General features: G+C 30.3%; 4 protein-coding genes across 4 annotated transcripts; all 4 read right to left on the bottom strand.

The window, feature by feature from the left end:
- Positions 1-1,898: 1,898 nt before the first annotated feature.
- Positions 1,899-4,366, bottom strand: LOC111679730 (odorant receptor 45a-like). The gene is made up of 5 exons (XM_023441322.2): positions 4,009-4,366; positions 3,757-3,943; positions 2,227-2,695; positions 2,015-2,170; positions 1,899-1,952 (listed from the first exon to the last, which is right to left on the bottom strand). Exons 1-5 carry the CDS (start codon positions 4,364-4,366, stop codon positions 1,899-1,901), a joined length of 1,224 nt encoding a protein of 407 aa, XP_023297090.2.
- A 1,657-nt stretch (positions 4,367-6,023) lies between these two features.
- On the bottom strand, positions 6,024-7,765 carry LOC111679731 (odorant receptor 45a-like). The gene is made up of 5 exons (XM_046953459.1): positions 7,420-7,765; positions 7,032-7,218; positions 6,518-6,977; positions 6,301-6,456; positions 6,024-6,089 (listed from the first exon to the last, which is right to left on the bottom strand). Exons 1-5 carry the CDS (start codon positions 7,763-7,765, stop codon positions 6,024-6,026), a joined length of 1,215 nt encoding a protein of 404 aa, XP_046809415.1.
- Positions 7,766-10,591: 2,826 nt separating this feature from the next.
- LOC111679732 (odorant receptor 45a-like) lies at positions 10,592-12,914 on the bottom strand. The gene is made up of 5 exons (XM_046953458.1): positions 12,569-12,914; positions 11,691-11,877; positions 11,175-11,637; positions 10,961-11,116; positions 10,592-10,657 (listed from the first exon to the last, which is right to left on the bottom strand). Exons 1-5 carry the CDS (start codon positions 12,912-12,914, stop codon positions 10,592-10,594), a joined length of 1,218 nt encoding a protein of 405 aa, XP_046809414.1.
- A 755-nt stretch (positions 12,915-13,669) lies between these two features.
- On the bottom strand, positions 13,670-15,923 carry LOC111679733 (odorant receptor 45a-like). Its single transcript, XM_023441326.2, has 5 exons — positions 15,569-15,923; positions 15,313-15,499; positions 14,101-14,566; positions 13,882-14,037; positions 13,670-13,806 (listed from the first exon to the last, which is right to left on the bottom strand). The coding sequence occupies exons 1-5, from the start codon at positions 15,921-15,923 to the stop codon at positions 13,753-13,755; spliced, it is 1,218 nt and encodes a 405-aa protein (XP_023297094.2). The 3' UTR covers positions 13,670-13,752.
- Between the last annotated feature and the right edge of the window lie 1,394 nt (positions 15,924-17,317).

Raw genomic sequence — 17,317 nt, 5'->3', positions numbered from 1 at the left:
TAAACTATAGTCTAGTCTATAGTCTAGTCTATAGTCTAGTCTAGTCTATAGTCTAGTCTATAGTCTAGTCTATAGTCTAGTCTATACTCTAGTCTATAGTCTAGACTATAGTCTAGTCTATAGTCTAGTCTATAGTCTATAGTACAATCTATAGTCTAGTCTATAGTCCAATCTATACTCTAATCTATATTCTAGTCTAGTCTTTATTTTAGTGTAGTCTATAGTCTAGTCTATAGTCTAGTCCATAGTCTAGTCTATAGTCTAGTCTATAGTCTAGTCTATAGTATAATCTTTAGTCTAGTCTTAAGTCTAGTCTATAGTGTACTTAGTTTATAGTCTAGTCTATAGTCTAGTCTATAGTCTAGTCTTTAGTCTAGTCTTTAGTCTAGTATCCAGTCTACCATATAGTCGAGTCTATAGGCTACTTTATAATCTAGTCTACAGTATAGTCTACAATCTAGTCTACAGTATAGTCTACAATCTAGTGTAGGGTCTAGTCTATAGACTGTTTATATCAGGTTGTGGAACTTTAAGGTAGAGAATGAGTCGAACACCTTCCCTAATTGGAACCTCACCCACAAACTGTACAAATCCGACTTTTAACAGTAATTTATTGATTCAATTTGTATGATTATTTTTTATACAATTTTAGAATCTGCGTGAATTCCCATATTATTTTCACTTGCAACCATTAGCTCATTGTTGCAGATGTTGATGTTGAAATGCGAAATTATTCAAATAGATGGCATTATTTACTTCATTAGATCATGAATTGTTTGTAACAAGTATTTAAATTTGAAGATTGATTCAATTATATTGTGCAGTGATAAAGTAACGCGTTACATATCTAAGAAATATAGATTACATTATCCGACGAGATCTAGACTATAGATTAAAAAAAAGACTGTAGACTAGAATATTGACTATACTATAAACTAGATTATAGACTAGACTATAGACTACATTATAAACTAGACTATAAACTAGACTATACAGTAGACTATAGACTATACTATAGATTAGAAAATAAACTAGAATATAGACTAGACTATAAACATAGACTAGACTATAGACTAGGCTATAGACTAGACTATAGACTAGACTATAGACTAGACTATAAACATAGACTATATACTAGACTATAGACTAGACTATAGAATAGACTATATACTAGACTATAGACTAGACTATAGAATAGACTATATACTAGACTATAGACTAGGCTATTGACTAGACTATAGACTAGACTATAGACTAGACTATAGACTAGATTATAGACTAGACTATAGACTAGACTATAGACTAGACTATAGACTAGACTATAGACTAGACTATAGACTAGACTATAGACTAGACTATAGACTAGACTATAGACTAGACTATAGACTAGACTATAGACTAGACTGTAGATTAGACGATAGACTAGACTACAGACTAGACTATAGACTGGACTAGACTATAGACTAGACTAGACTAGACTAGACTATAGACAAGACTATAGACTAGACTATAGACTAGACTATAGACTAGACTATAGACTAGACTATAAACTAGACTATAGGCTAGACTATAAACTAGTCTATAGACTATACATAGATTATAGACCATAAACTAGTCTATAGACTAAACTATAATATAGAGTAGACTAGAGACTATAGCCTGGACTATAGACTAGACTATTGAGTAAATTAGAGTATATACTAGACTATAGACTAAACTATATACCAGACTATACACTGACTAATAAAACAAAAATTAAGATATTTAAATTTTATTCCTTAAAACTATAATAAGTTTTAATATTTTAACCAACAAAGTTAATAAGCAATTTCATTGAAATCTGCATGATTTGGGTCAGATAAATCATCTTGATGAAGAACTTACAAAAATAAAATATTTTAAACTTCCATGGATTTCAGCATGGTAAACATAGAACCAGATGTTTTTAAAACCTTAAATTAAGAAAATATTTTATAAATTAAAAAAAAAAAAAACTAAAAAATATAATATCAACCCATAAAAATAATGGCAAATCGGCCACAAAGAAAACACCGGTTAGAATACAAGGTTTTTGGGCTCTCATCATGGATAAAATCAATAACTTTTTAGATTTGATGCTCATATCGTGCCAGTGAAAATACTCATAAATGGAGACTGCCACGGAGGTACTCTTAAGAGGGGAATATAAAAATTTTATTTTTAAATAATATGTTATAAAAAACTTACACCATCAATTATCTTCTGGCCCCCAAGACAATACATCATCAGCTGTATGGAAACTGCTGTTAAAAACAATGTATGAAATACCAATGTTGCCAATTCACCACCACGAGCAATTGTAAATATCAAACAGGCGATTTGTAAAAAGCTAATGGTATATTTAAAGAACACCGTCACCATGAATACATCATTGAAGTTATTGGCTAATTCTATAACACGATGATGATATTTAATGTGTTGAATAATAGATCTAATGAATTCACGTTCATCACTATTCGGTTTAGTTAAAGAATCTGCTGTCTTTTTGAAACGCAAATTTAAAATGCGAAATTGTGCCGAAACATTATGGGCAATCCAGGAAAAAAGTGTATCATTTGCTATTGCACCATTAGCAATATAACAAACTGATATTATATTCCAAATATAGATTACAAGATAACCATTGTATGATTTTGGATCCATGGCAATGTAATATCTAAAGAGAGGAGAAAAAGAGATAAAAATGTATCGAAGTTTCAGAGCATAGCCCAAAGATGACTTGAACAATTTTGCCGGTAGTGATGTTGCTCCTTATTATAAGGTTCTCTCATGCAAGTTCCTGAGTACGGATTAAGTATAACTCCACTTAGCGGTTGCTCTTTATTGTAACTCCTTTCAGTATATTACTTTCTTTAGTTACGTACCGCTGACCCTGGGTAGAATGCTAACTGTACTCACACTTCTAATCCACTAAAAGCTCTGACGCTACCCCGAAATATAAATTCCATTGTGCATCAATTTTTAAACCGAGTTTTATCCACAGCCTCTCTAAAATAATGAGCTCAAGACAAAGTCCAAAACAATGCCATGTGGACTACAAGTTCTCGTATCACCTAAGGTTAGCTTCTACGATTATATGTTCACCAATTTATAGTTTCGGTAGACTAGAAGCATTGGTTAACACTTTTATATTTCGGGATTTTAATACAACAGCTTATCAAAGCACTATGACCTGGTCGAAACCTTAGCTTGGTATAGGAATAGTGTTATACATATCTATATAGTATGCTTTGGATTAATTATGGACCAAGATCTATAAAATGTAATAGATTTATTGACAACAAAGTTATTTTTAAACAAACGAGGATTCACTTCCCCATGGTCAATTGTGAAGTGATCCACATTTGATCTTACGATCAAAAATGGACCGATGTCTGTTATATGTTTGCTATTATATAACTACCTAAGCATTTCTAAATATAACCAAGCAATATATTTTTTAATCTTTAAGCGGCCCGCTTGTGTTGTAGCTAGTGGAAATTATGGACCTACTATACCAACCATTTAAAATAATAAACTAATCTGATCAATTAAGAATCAATTTATATACAAATTAAGTCCTCTATCTACACTTGTGTAAGGTCTATCGATCTTTAAGACAGACGAACATGGACAGTAGGACGTGATAGAATAATATTTCGATGTGTTACCGACAAAATCACCAAATCACTACACTCTAATTTGGTTTATGTTAAGTTATCCAAATTAACTACTTACGCTGCCTTTAATGGCGGATCGAGATTGTCCATAAAACCTTGACCCTTTAAATAATAGAAAAAAGCCACTAAAACAGGTGACAAAAACGCCATTACCACAGTGGCCATAACAAAGCGAAAAAATAATTGAGAATAAAAATAATCTTTACGATTTTCGTCTATTATGATATCCAACTCATCATCGCTACCTGATTTATTTGAGAGTAAATTTATTATAAAAATGTATTAGAAAAAAAAACGCCAACAATTTTACCTTCTAAATTCCACAACCATATATGACGCACTAGTTTAACAACTCTCTTCTTATTCCATACAAAAACCCACATTTTTATTAAAGCCAAAACCGCTTGCCAAAATGGTGCCAATATATCGGTCATCAATTCCATGTCATGACGATATTCAGCAGCATAAATGAACATAAATACGCAAAGAGTTATTAGTAAAGCCATGGGGATCCAGTTTAATAGCGGATTAAATATAGTTATATTCTGTGATGTCACATCGATACCCATGCAATTGAAAGCGAATTTTTGCACAGCAAAATATGTTTTTAAACCATACTGAGGCGGTAGGGCATCCGATGCTGATTTGAGTTTAAATAAAAGTCGCATTTTTTGAAATCCTAAAGTTTCTGGTGATTTCTGACTGCAATTGCAATTGACGTTTTTAAATAATATTAGATTATTTGGATTAATATATAGTTTTACTTTACATTATTTAAACATACATTATATAATATTTTAAAGATAAATTACATCAATCGGCTCAGAATATGGTTCTAAAGCCGATGGTGGTTTAAAAAAGAAATTTCCGATTAGAAATTGTGGAAAGGGAATCTGATATGCGAGCCATAGTAAATTATGAACCGTGTTATGTTTTAGTTGGTAAGACAGTTTCTCTTGATATTAGATGGACCGAATAGGTAACATCTCGAATATTTTATTGAAATAATGAATTTCGAGACGTCGCATAAATTTGGGGTCTTTTGAAAATGAATTTCCATATACATATGTTCAGAATATATGTAATATCTGAACGGACATGACTATAAAGACTTGAAGTAAACAAATGTTGATTTATACTTTTAAGTATTGAATTAATGAATTTTTACATGTCGCAGGTAGTCTTCTGAAAACTGATTCCAACATACATACGAAAGGGCATGACTAAATCGATAGCGATAAGGACTCATAATATACATATGTAGGGGGATCATCTAAATACTGAATAAATCGATTCCGCTACCTATAAGGTCTGGGAGTATAAGATGTGGAGATAAAGTATTGAATTAATGAATTCGCAGATATCTTGGGTTCTCCAATATAATTTAAAGTGTATCCCGGAATATAAAAATATATGAACGGACATGACTAAATCGACTTCTTTAACTATAAAGACTTGAAATAAACATATGTTGGTTTATACTTTAAAGTATTGAATTAATGAATTTTTACATGTCGCAGGTATCGGGGGTCTTCGGAAAATTGATTCTAACATACATACCAAAAGGCATGACTAAATCTATTGCGCTATATATAACGACACGTAATGTACATATGTAGGGGGATCTTTAAAAACCTGAATAAATCGATATAATTTCTGGGAATATAAAGATGTAGAGATAAAGTATTGAACTAATGAATTCGCAGATATCTGGGGTCCTCCAAATACATACCAACGGACATGAGTAAATTGACTGCGCTATATATAGACATTCAGAATATACATATGTATGTAGGGGGTCTTCTGAAAACTGACTCCAACATACATACGAACAGACATTAATAAATCGATTTCGATACCTATAAGGTCTGGGAATATACAGATGTTGAGAATACTTTAAAGTATTGAAACGAATTTTCAAACGTCGCCGTTATCTGGAGTCTTCTAAAAACTAACTACAACACACATGCAAACGGATATGACTACATCGATTTCGCTACCATAAGGTCTCGGAATATACAGATGTAGGGATATACTTTAAAGTATCAAAAAAGGTATTAACTATGTTTTTTAATTTATATACTTACAAAATTTTTTAAGAATCAACTTTATTAACGTTCTTAACCACTAACGGTCTTTCAACACGAATAAGCACTTTCGCACTAAAAGCTAATTTATATAATTTTTACACAAATTATCTATTGAAATTTTATTTGCATTATAACCAAAGCATTTGCAACCAATTACATAGAACAATTTTGACATCAAAAATTTACATATAAACTTAATTATTTATTCCCTTTTAAGCGCTGGAAAAGATTAATTCTATATAGTTTCCTTTTCCTCAAGAGTCAAAAGCATAGTTATGAAAGAGCCGGCAGTTTTGAAAACCTATTAAGTTATTAAAATGAAGAAATACATATACACAAACATAAATATATTTATAAGAAACAATTAAGAATGTTAAAATTGTTTAAAACTGACTATATAATAAATAGTCTATATACAACACAATGGATTATGGACTTATTACATCAGTTTTATAACAAATTAAGAGATTATTTATATTAAAGAGAAATCCATTACACTATGTTCTACTCACCCATAAAAATAAACTTAGATCGGCTTGAAAAAACACTCCAGTCACAATACAAGGTTTCTGAGCTCTCATCAGGGGTAAAAGTAAAAGTTTTTTTGTTTTAATACTCAAATCATGCCATTTGAAATAATCATATATAAAAACCGCCACCAATGTACTCTAGATAAATAAAAAACTCAAGGTGACATCCATAATTCTAATAATAGTTACTACCACTTACCTCATCTTTAATCCTTTGTCCACCATTACAATACAATATCAATTGCAAAGAAACCGATATCAAAAAGAATAGATGAAATAACTGGGCTGACAGTTCACGTCCACGGGCAAATTGATAGGCCAGAAATGCAATTTGTATAAAACTAATGGTGAATTTGATAAAAACTATAATCTGATAGACATCATTGAAATTTTCTGCCAATATAATAACACGACGATGATGTTTTATACGACCAACTATTAGTTCACGAAATTCCTCTTCATCACCCTGATGACGAACCGTATGGGCATCGGTTTTAAAATGTAATTTAAGAATGCGAAATTGTGCCACCACATTGTGCATGAACCAAGAGTATAGCGAATCAATAGCGAGATTTCCATTGATAACAAAATAAATACCAGATACATTCCAAATATATGCAATAGCATAACCTAAATGGCTAGTAGTATCTGGAAAGTAACTGTAAAGTTAAAGAGTAAGAAATCGAACATGTTAGATATGAAATTAAACTTACGCTGCTTTAAGGGGAGGACCCAAATTCTCACGAAACCCTAGTCCCTTTACATGATAGAAAAATGCTATAACAAAGGGTGAGACCAAAGCTAATACACCTGTTGTAAAGACAACTATATAGTAAACTGTGGAAAATTTTGTATCTCTACGATTTTCCTCATATAATATTTTCAATTCTTCAGCAGAGGCTGAAAACAAAAAACAATTAAATTTCCACAATTTAATTAAAGTTTTAATTGAAATCGATCGGTCAAAAACAAGACAGCTCAACAAACTATAACACATAAGCCAATGTATTTTCTTCTGAAAGATTGTTTTATTTTATATTAAAAAAATCTATTAAACCTTTAATTACATCAACAAAATTCATAATTAACACTTCCACTTACCCTTCACATTCCACATCCATATTCTTCGCACTAATTTAATAATTTTTTCCTTATTCCAAATAAAATACATTAATTTCATTATCGATAAACTTGCTTGCCAAATGGGCGATAAAGCATCCGTTACAAGATCCAAATCGGTTATATATTGACTGGCATAGATGACAATGGGAAAGCAGAGAAACAATAAAGACAGCATTGGCAACCAAGTCAAATAAGTATTACAAATAGTTCTTTCCAATGAGGTGGGATCAATACCGACACAGGCAAAACTAAAGTACTGTACAAAAAAATAACGCTTAATCCCTTCCTGCTGGGGGACAGCATCTGGAGCTGGTTTAAAAAACATTATAAAGGTGTCCTTTTTAAAAACTTTTGCTGCCGAAGGCGCTTAGTATAATGAATTTATTATGTTGATATTAATAAAAGTTAACCCCTTTTTGGAATAAAATGAAATTATTTACAAAATATTGACGTTATGTGTTAAATTGTTGGCAACACCCATTCAATATGTAAGTAATACAGTAATTACTTTAAATTATATGTTATTTTTATTGTAAATAAAATATTTATTAAATAAAATTTATATCAATAAATAAATACATACTTAATTAAGTAAAATTTTTCCTATATAACTTTTAAAGTCTCTTAGAAGAAGAAGTTTTATAAGTTGTTACTAATGTTCATATGTTCATATTTCAATGGAATATTTACTATTTATTTAATAATATCTTGGAACTTCTATAATGCCGAAGCTGGTCAGCTGTGGACAGTCTACAGATTTCAAAAGAGTGATTACTATAACATTGTTGAATAAATCAATTAGATATAAGTGTGTTAGTTATACTATAGTCTATTCTATAGTCTTGTCTATAGTCTATGCTATTGCTTAGTCCATAGTCTAGTTTATAGTTTAGTATTTAGTCTAATCTAGCATTTCATCCATCATCTTTAGTCTAGTCTGTTTTCTAGTCTACACTACAGACTATAATCTAACCTATAGTCTAATCTATAGTCCAATCTATAGTCTATTATATAGTCTACACCTTTTTCAATTGAAAATGAGAACTTTTCATTTTAATTCAGAAAATATCAATTGAAATTCAGATTTTACTTTTGAAATTCAGAGAAGAACATTTGAAAATGGAAAAGACCAATTAAAAATGAGAATTTTCAATTTAAATTGAGAAAACATCAATTAAAAATAAGATTTTTTATTTAAAAATCGGAATACAACGGTTAAAAACGAGATTTTTCATTTGAAATTCCGAAAATTCCAATTAAAAATAAGATTTTTCATTTGAAATTTAGAAAAATTCAATTGAAAATGAAATTTTTCATTACAATTTTAAATTAAGGTTGAATTAAATAAACACATACGATTTTCTGGATTTCAAATGAGAAATTTTATTTTCAATTGATTTTTTTTAAATTTCAAATAAAAAATCTCATTTTCAATTGGAATTTTCTGAATTTCAAATGAAAAATCCCATTTTCAGTTGTTGTATTCCGAATTTCAAATAAAAAATCTCATTTTTAACTGTTCTTTTCTGAATTTCAAATGGAATATCTCAATTTCAATTGATGTTTTCTAAATTTTAAATGAAAATTCTCATTTTCAATTGATGTTTTCTAAATGTTAAGTGAAAAATCCCATTTTTAATTGGAATTTTGTAAATTTCAACTGGAAAATCTCATTTACAATTGAGTTTTTCTGAATTACTGTTGAAAATTGTGTAGTCTTTAGTCTAGTCTTTAGTCTCGTCTATAGTCTAGACTATAGTCTAGACTATAGTCTAGTCTATAGTCTAGGCTATAGTCTAATCTATGGTCTAGTTTATAGTATATAGTCTACCGACTATTGTCTATAGTAGTCTAGTATATAGTCTAGTCTATAGTATAGTATATAGTTTTGTCTATAGTTTAGTGTATAGTCTAGTCTATAGTCTTGTTTTTAGTCTAGTATGTACTCTAGTCTGTAGTCTAGTCTATATTGTAGTCTATAGGTTTTTTTGTAATGTAAAGTGTAATCTATAGTCTAGTCTAGAGTGTAGTATGTATTTTAGTCTATAGTGAAGTCTGTAGTGTAGTCTATAGTGTATTCTACATCTAGTCTAGTCTTTAGTGTAGTCTAAACTCTAGTCTGTAGTATATGGGCAGTTTACAAATGTTAAAAGAATCTGTAGAACTAGTTAGTTAGTTAGTTAGGTAGTTAGTAAGTTAGTTCGTTAGTTAGTTAATTATTTAGTTAGTTAGTTAGTTAGTTAGTTAGTTAGTTAGTTAGTTAGTTAGTTAGTTAGTTAGTTATTTAGTTATTTAGTTAGTTAGTTAGTTAACTAACGTATGACAATACCAATCACTAATCCATCTGAGACACATAGATATGTGTTAAACTTCAAGAGTCCTTGCTGCCGAAATTACCAGTCATAAAACACACAAATTAAATAAAAATATTTGTTACCCTTTTAATTGAAATATTCTTTAAAACATGTCTATCCTTTTGTAGTTGTTGTCCTATTACTTAATGAGAACGCCTTCATACTATTTAAATATATTTAAAATTCTGTTTAAATATTACACATTTTGTTTAAAATCCCCCTATCAAAATATAATTACATACAGATATGTACATATGTTTGAATATACAGTAGGGTGATATGTTTTATACAATTTTTTGAAAATGTTAAGTATGCTCTAAAGTTTTCGATATTTGTAAACAAAATTGTCACATTTTATATACAAAATCGGAAATTTTCGATATAAACAAATGTCATTGTTTTTCACATACGATATTTATACTAGATTATTGTCGGTTGACGGTTGTAAACAAACTAGAGTAATGGAGAATATTTGTGCAAAATTTCAGACAACAATTTCCTACAACTTACCGTTTGGACCCATATTATATGTATAGACTTCTGTGAGTCTACGATTAATATTTCGAGACACACGGAATGACAAAGTGGGTGTAAAAATCCTATTTTTAAATATATTAACATGAGTTTTGAAGATTCTTATTATTAAATGTTTAGTAAACTATTATCGTTTAAACAATTTATAAATATAAAGTTTTTATTACACTTAAACAACTTATAATAGGTTTTACATTTACGACCAAACTTAATTATTAAATCCTTTTTCGCTTTTGACAACTTAGATTTTTCCAGGATTAATTTTATTTAGACCCCTTTTCCTCGAGAGTCAAAAGCATAGTTATGAAAGAGCTAGCAGTTTTGACAACCTATAACATTATTAAAAAAATGAATAATATTTATATGAAACAAATAACAATGTTTTGTTGCTTAAGTCGAACTATATAATACCCTGTAACTACTAAAGAATTAGTCCGATTTGAATGAAATTTCACATGTACAAAAGGGAGGAATTGTCGAGCACTACAAAAAACATATATGAATTTTAAAAAAAGTCGTCTCAATTCCCTATCCAATGATATGTAATACGTTTATCTTGTCCTTTTTATATGTAAAATGAAGAAGGAAATATTCAAAATTTCATGAAATTCATTTCACTTTTAACCACTTACCCACAGAAATAAACTCAGGTCGGCTTCAAAGAAGACTCCAGTCACAACACAAGGTTTCTGGGCTTTCATCAGAGGCATAAGTAATAGCTTTTTTGTTTTTATATTCAAATCATGCCATTTGAAAGAATCATAAATGTAAAAAGCTACCGAAGTACTCTAGATTAATAAATAATTATTCAATAAATTCCATTCACGATTCTTATTAAATTTCCACCTCATCTTTGATCCTTTGTCCACCACCACAATACAATATCAACTGCAATGAAACCGATATCAAAAAGAATAAATGAAATAACTGGGCTGACAGTTCACGTCCCCGGGCAAATTGATAGGCCAGAAATGCAATTTGTATACAACTTATTGTGAATTTTAGGAAAACTATAATCTTATAGACATCATTGAAATTTTCAGCCAAATCAATGACACGACAATGATGTTTTATACGATTAACTATTAGCTGGCGAAATTCTTCTTCATTTCCCGGATGACGAACCGTATTGGCATCGTTTTTAAAATGTAATTTGAGAATGCGAAATTGTGCCACCACATTGTGCATGAACCAAGAGTATAGCGAATCAATGGCAAGATTTCCGTTGATAATAAAATAAACACAGAATAAATTCCAAAGATAAGCAATAGCGTAACCCAAATGACTATTGGTATCTAGAAAGTAAGTACTGAAAAGTAGATCAATAATGATACAACTGAAGATATGTGTGTTAAAACTTACGCCGTCTTTACGGGAGGATCCAAATTCTCTCGAAATCCTAGTCCCTTTAGATAATAGAACAATGCTACAGCAAGGGGTGAAACCAAAGCCAATACACCTGTTGTAAAAACAAATATATAGTAAACCATAGAGAATTTTGTATCACTACGATTTTCCTCATATAATATTTTCAAATCTTCATCAGCGGCTGGAAAAAAAATAAATTTTTCATTAAAGTATATAATCGTACAGCATGACAGAACTTGAACTATTCTAAATTGTAGCAATAACCCTTAGCAACGACTTTCTGACTAAGTTCCACTTACCTTTTACATACCATATAACCTGATAACTCTCAAATGAACAAACTCAATTTTATTATAGGCAAACTTGCTTGCGGATTGGGCGATAAAGAGTCCGTTACTAGAACCAAAACGGTTATATATAGACTAACGTAGATGACAATCGGAAAGCTAAAAGAGAAACCGAATTGGAAGCGATTTGCCAAATCGTAAGTTGTTCTTTCCAATGAGGTAGGATCAATACCAACAAAGGTAAAACTGAAAGATTGTAGGAAAATAATACGCTTTAACTATTCCTGCATCTGGTGCTAGTTGGACAAAATATTGTCGGTGTGTTATTCGGACAAAAGTTTAAGAACTTTTTTAGTTTTTCACTTAAAGCAATGTAGAAGCAAAACTAATAATTGGGAAGACTTCTTCAGAACATTGGAATTAGTAATAAACTGTTTCTAAAGAACCCATTTGTGTCAAAGTATGCTAGTGTAAGCCTAGAACTAATGGTACTTGTAATTTTTCAAGAACACTCGATGTAAATTTGATGTTATAGCACTTCTTTCGAAAATCTTGGGAATTTTTTTAAATCACTTCTCAACTTACCTTTTACATTCAACAGCCATATTCTACGCACCAATTTAACAATTTTTTTCTTATTCCAAATAAAATACATCATTTTTAAAAACGACAAACTTGCTTGCCACATGGGTGATAAAGCATCCGTAACTAAATACAAATCGGTTATATATTCACTGACATAAATGTAAACGGGAATGCACAGAGTCATTGTAGACATCATTGGCAAACAAGCCATAAACATACTAACAATTGTTCTTTCCAATGAGGTAGGATCAATACCGATTGCGGCAAAACTTATAGTTTGTACGAAAAAATAACGCTTAATCCCTTCCTGTTTGGGTACTGCATCTGGAGGTGATTTAAAAAACATTATTGTTTTGTCTTTTTTGGACGAAAATTTAAGAAGATTTTCTGCCGAAAGTGGCCTTCATAATGATTAGATTATGGTTATGTTATTAATATTTGAACATTTTGATTCTTAACATGTTTACAAAATATTGCAGTTTTTGTCTCATATTGTAGGCGACTCCCATTAAAAACACAAATGTCAATATGCAAGTACCGTAATTAATTCAAATTACATGTGTGTTATATTGTACAATTATATCATAGACTATAGACTAGACTATAGACTAGACTATAGACTAGACTATAGACTAGACTATAGACTAGACTATAGACTAGACTATAGACTAGACTATAGACTAGACTATAGACTAGACTATAGACTAGACTATAGACTAGACTATAGACTAGACTATAGACTAGACTATAGACTAGACTATAGACTAGACTATAGACTAGACTATAGACTAGACTATAGACTAGACTATAGACTAGACTATAGACTAGACTATTCTTTTTGATGCCATTAACCTAAAGTTGAAGACAACAAAAACTTTGATCCAAGGTAATTTTTTAACAAGAAAGTACTTTATCTTAGTCAGCTTTTACATTAAAAATTCGTTGAATTCAGTAGGATGAAACAGGTTAATAATCCAAATAATCTCATTAAGATAATTATAGATTACTTATAGATATTAGGACTTTATGGTCCTTTATTATTCGTTTCAAATAATTCTGAATTTTTTTAACCAACAACATTAATTGACAATTCCCGTAAATCTTATAATCATTATATTTAAAATATTTGTGCAAAAACATTATTGGTATAGATAATATACAATAATTTATGAAGATAAAATTGTTTAAGCTTCCATGGATTTCAGCATAGTAAACAGAGATCCAGATGTTTTTAAAACCTTAAATTAAAAAAAATATATATATTATTATTAGTACAAAAATTAATTGAATATATTGATAAACTCAATACCAACCCATAAAAATAAATTTAAATCGGCTACAAAGAAAACTCCCGTTAAAATACAAGGTTTTTGGGCTCTCATCATGGATAAAATCAATAACTTTTTAGATTTGATGCTCATATTGTGCCATTGAAAATACTCATAAATGGAGACTGCTACTGAGGTACTCTTAAATAAAATTAAATAGAATGTAAATTATGATTCTTAAGTAATATATTACCACAAACTTACTCCATCAATTATCTTCTGGCCACCATGACAGTACATCATCAGTTGTATGGAAACTGCTATTAAGAACAATATATGAAATACCAATGTTGCCAATTCACCACCACGAGCAATTTGAAATATTAAACAGGCAATTTGTAAAAAACTAATAGTATATTTAAAGAATACCGTCACCATGAAAGCATCATTAAAATTGTCGGCTAATTCTATAACACGATGATGATATTTTATGTTTTGTATAATAGCTCTAATGAATTCGCGCTCACCACCCGATTTTCTTTCAGAAATTGCTGTTTTTTTTAAACGCAAATTTAAAATTCGAAATTGTGCCGAGACATTATGGGCAATCCAGGAAAAAAGTGTATCATTTGCTATTGCACCATTTAGTATATAAATAATTGATATAACATTCCAAATATAGGCCAAGATATAACCATTGTATGATTTTGGATTTATGGCAATATGATATCTATGAAGAGGAGTGGAAGAGAGAGAGAGTAGAAACGTTTTAGAGAATTGTAATTAAGAAACAGATATGTTTTCACCCAAGTAACATTAAAAACTTAGAATGGTTTATTAGTTTATATATAATGCAGCAACTAACAGACAATATCTCGTTTTTCTTCTAATAGGTTGCAGCCCTTGAGCCAACGAAGTCACCTGGGTTTAGAGCTGACTGTAAGCAATCTTCTCTCTCGAATCATCCGTTATGTGTAAATGGATTAAAGTAAGTATACCGCAAGGGCTTCTTAACAGCCGAAAATCTTGCAACTGCAGCGATGGTTTCACATGTTAGTTGCTGGTTCTGGGGCCTCATATACAAAGTTGAGTGATAAGAACTAAACTAAGCGTGAGAGACGACCTAAAGCACTAAACAAAAAGTTAGGATGTTTTCCATGCTTCTATCTATCTATCTATCTATCTATCTATCTATCTATCTATCTATCTATCTATCTATCTATCTATCTATCTATCTATCTATCTATCTATCTATCTATCTATCTATCTATCTATCTATCTATCTATCTATCTATCTATCTATCTATCTATCTATCTATCTATCTATCTATCTATCTATCTATCTATCTATCTATCTATCTATCTATCTATCTATCTATCTATCTATCTATCTATCTATCTATCTATCTATAAATCTATTAATATTTCACGTATATGTACAAAATGTTATTACAAGTCGCAAAATAAACGACTTACGCTGCTTTGAATGGCAGATCGAGATGGTCCATAAATCCATGACCTTTTAAATAATAGAAAAACGCCCCCAAAATTGGAGACGAAAAAGCCATTACCACAGTGGCCATAACAAAGCGAAAAAATAATGTGGAATTAAAATTGTCTTTTCGATTTTCATCTCTAATTATATCCAGTTCATCATCGCGACCTAGTTTTTAGAGGAAACTAAATAAATGTAAATATTTAAAAATATAAATTCCAAGAAGAACAATTTTACCTTCCAAATTCCACAACCATATATGACGCACTAAATTAACAACTTTCTTCTTATTCCAGAAAAATACCCACATTTTTATTAAGGCCAATAGAGCTTGGCAAAATGGGGCCAATATATCGGTCATCAAGTCTATATCATGTCGATATTGAGCAGCATAAATCAACATAAATACGCAAAGAGTCGTTAGTAAAGCCATGGGGATCCAGTTTAATAACGGATTAAATATAGTTCTATTCTGTGATGTCACATCGATGCCCATGCAATTGAAAGCGAATTTTTGCACAGCAAAATATGTTTTTAAACCATGTTGTGGTGGTAGGGCATCGGATGTAGATTTGTGTTTAAACAGACGCATTTTCGTTTTTCAGTGCAAATCTTTTAACTCTAAAAATACTTTTATTCTTAAAACCAATTAAATGTTATAGAATAAACTTATTACACATTTCAAGTTGTTAGTTGGTACTGAAGTTTTAAATGATATTAGAATATTTGGATTATTTTATATTTTGCTTTTACAAAATTATGTTCTATTTAATTATACTTTAATGATAATTTATTGTAAACGCCTTGTCTGCAAAACAGAAAACGTTCAATTTAAATTGAATGTTTTATATTTGGATAGTTTTTTATTTAGTATTTTATTTGTATTAGGTGAATGAACTTTAACTTAAATAAATTACTAAGAACCAGATAATTATACTGATCTATTAAAATAATACTTAATATCAAATATTTCAAATCATTTATTTTAGTCTATACTCTAGTCTATAGTTCAATCTGTAGTCTAGTCCATAGTCTAGTTTTTAGTCCAGTCTATAGTCTAGTTTATAAGTCTAATTTATAGTCTAGTCTATAATCTTTTCAGCACGTTATAATACGCATCAATAGAAAGTGTTTTAAATAAATATTTAAAAAGCAGACACAGACCCATGGGGTAAAGCATATAGGGTGGTTACTTCTAGTCAGAAAGGGAAGAAATCCTTACAAATCTAAAAAACCCTCTGGAGATCCCGCGTCTTACAGACCAATCCATATGTTCATGGAAACCAAACCTTGCCTTAAATAATTGGGGGTCATGACAGACGCTAGAATGAACTTCAAAGCCCATATTGATTACATATGTCAAAAGTCATCAAGTGGCTATTGAGCGAATGTTGACAAACGTTGATGGTCCTAGGCAATCTAAGAGAATAACAGTTTCTAGGGTCATCACCTCATTAATTCTCTACGCAGCCCTCTCTGGAAATAATTTGGGCAAAAAAATTCAATCAGTGTACAAACTCTGCGCCTTGCGTGTATGTTGTTTATACCGACCTACATCAGACAATGCTGCGTTCGTCAGTCTAGTCTATAGTCTAGTCTATAGTCTAGTCTATAGTCTAATCTATAGTCTATTCTATAGTCTAGTCTATAGTCTATAGTCTAGTCTATAGTCTAGTCTATAGTATAGTCTATAGTCTAGTCTATAGTCTAGTCTATAGTCTAGTCTATAGTCTAGTCTATAGTCTAGTCTATAGTCTAGTCTATAGTCTAGTCTATAGTCTAGTCTATAGTCTAGTCTATATTCTAGTCTATAGTCTAATCTATAGTCTAGTCTATAGTCTAGTCTATAGTTTAATCTATAGTCCAGTCTATAATCCAGTCTATAGTCTAGTCTATAGTCTAGTCTATAGTCTAGTCTATAGTCTAGTCTATAGTCTAGTCTATAGTCTAGTCTATAGTCTAGTCTATAGTCTAGTCTATAGTCTA

Source organism: Lucilia cuprina, chromosome 6 (assembly GCF_022045245.1).
Source record: "Lucilia cuprina isolate Lc7/37 chromosome 6, ASM2204524v1, whole genome shotgun sequence".
Classification (NCBI taxonomy): Eukaryota; Metazoa; Arthropoda; class Insecta; order Diptera; family Calliphoridae; genus Lucilia; species Lucilia cuprina.
Note: the sequence above shows the minus strand (reverse complement) of the source record. Positions and strands in the feature narration are given on the sequence as shown.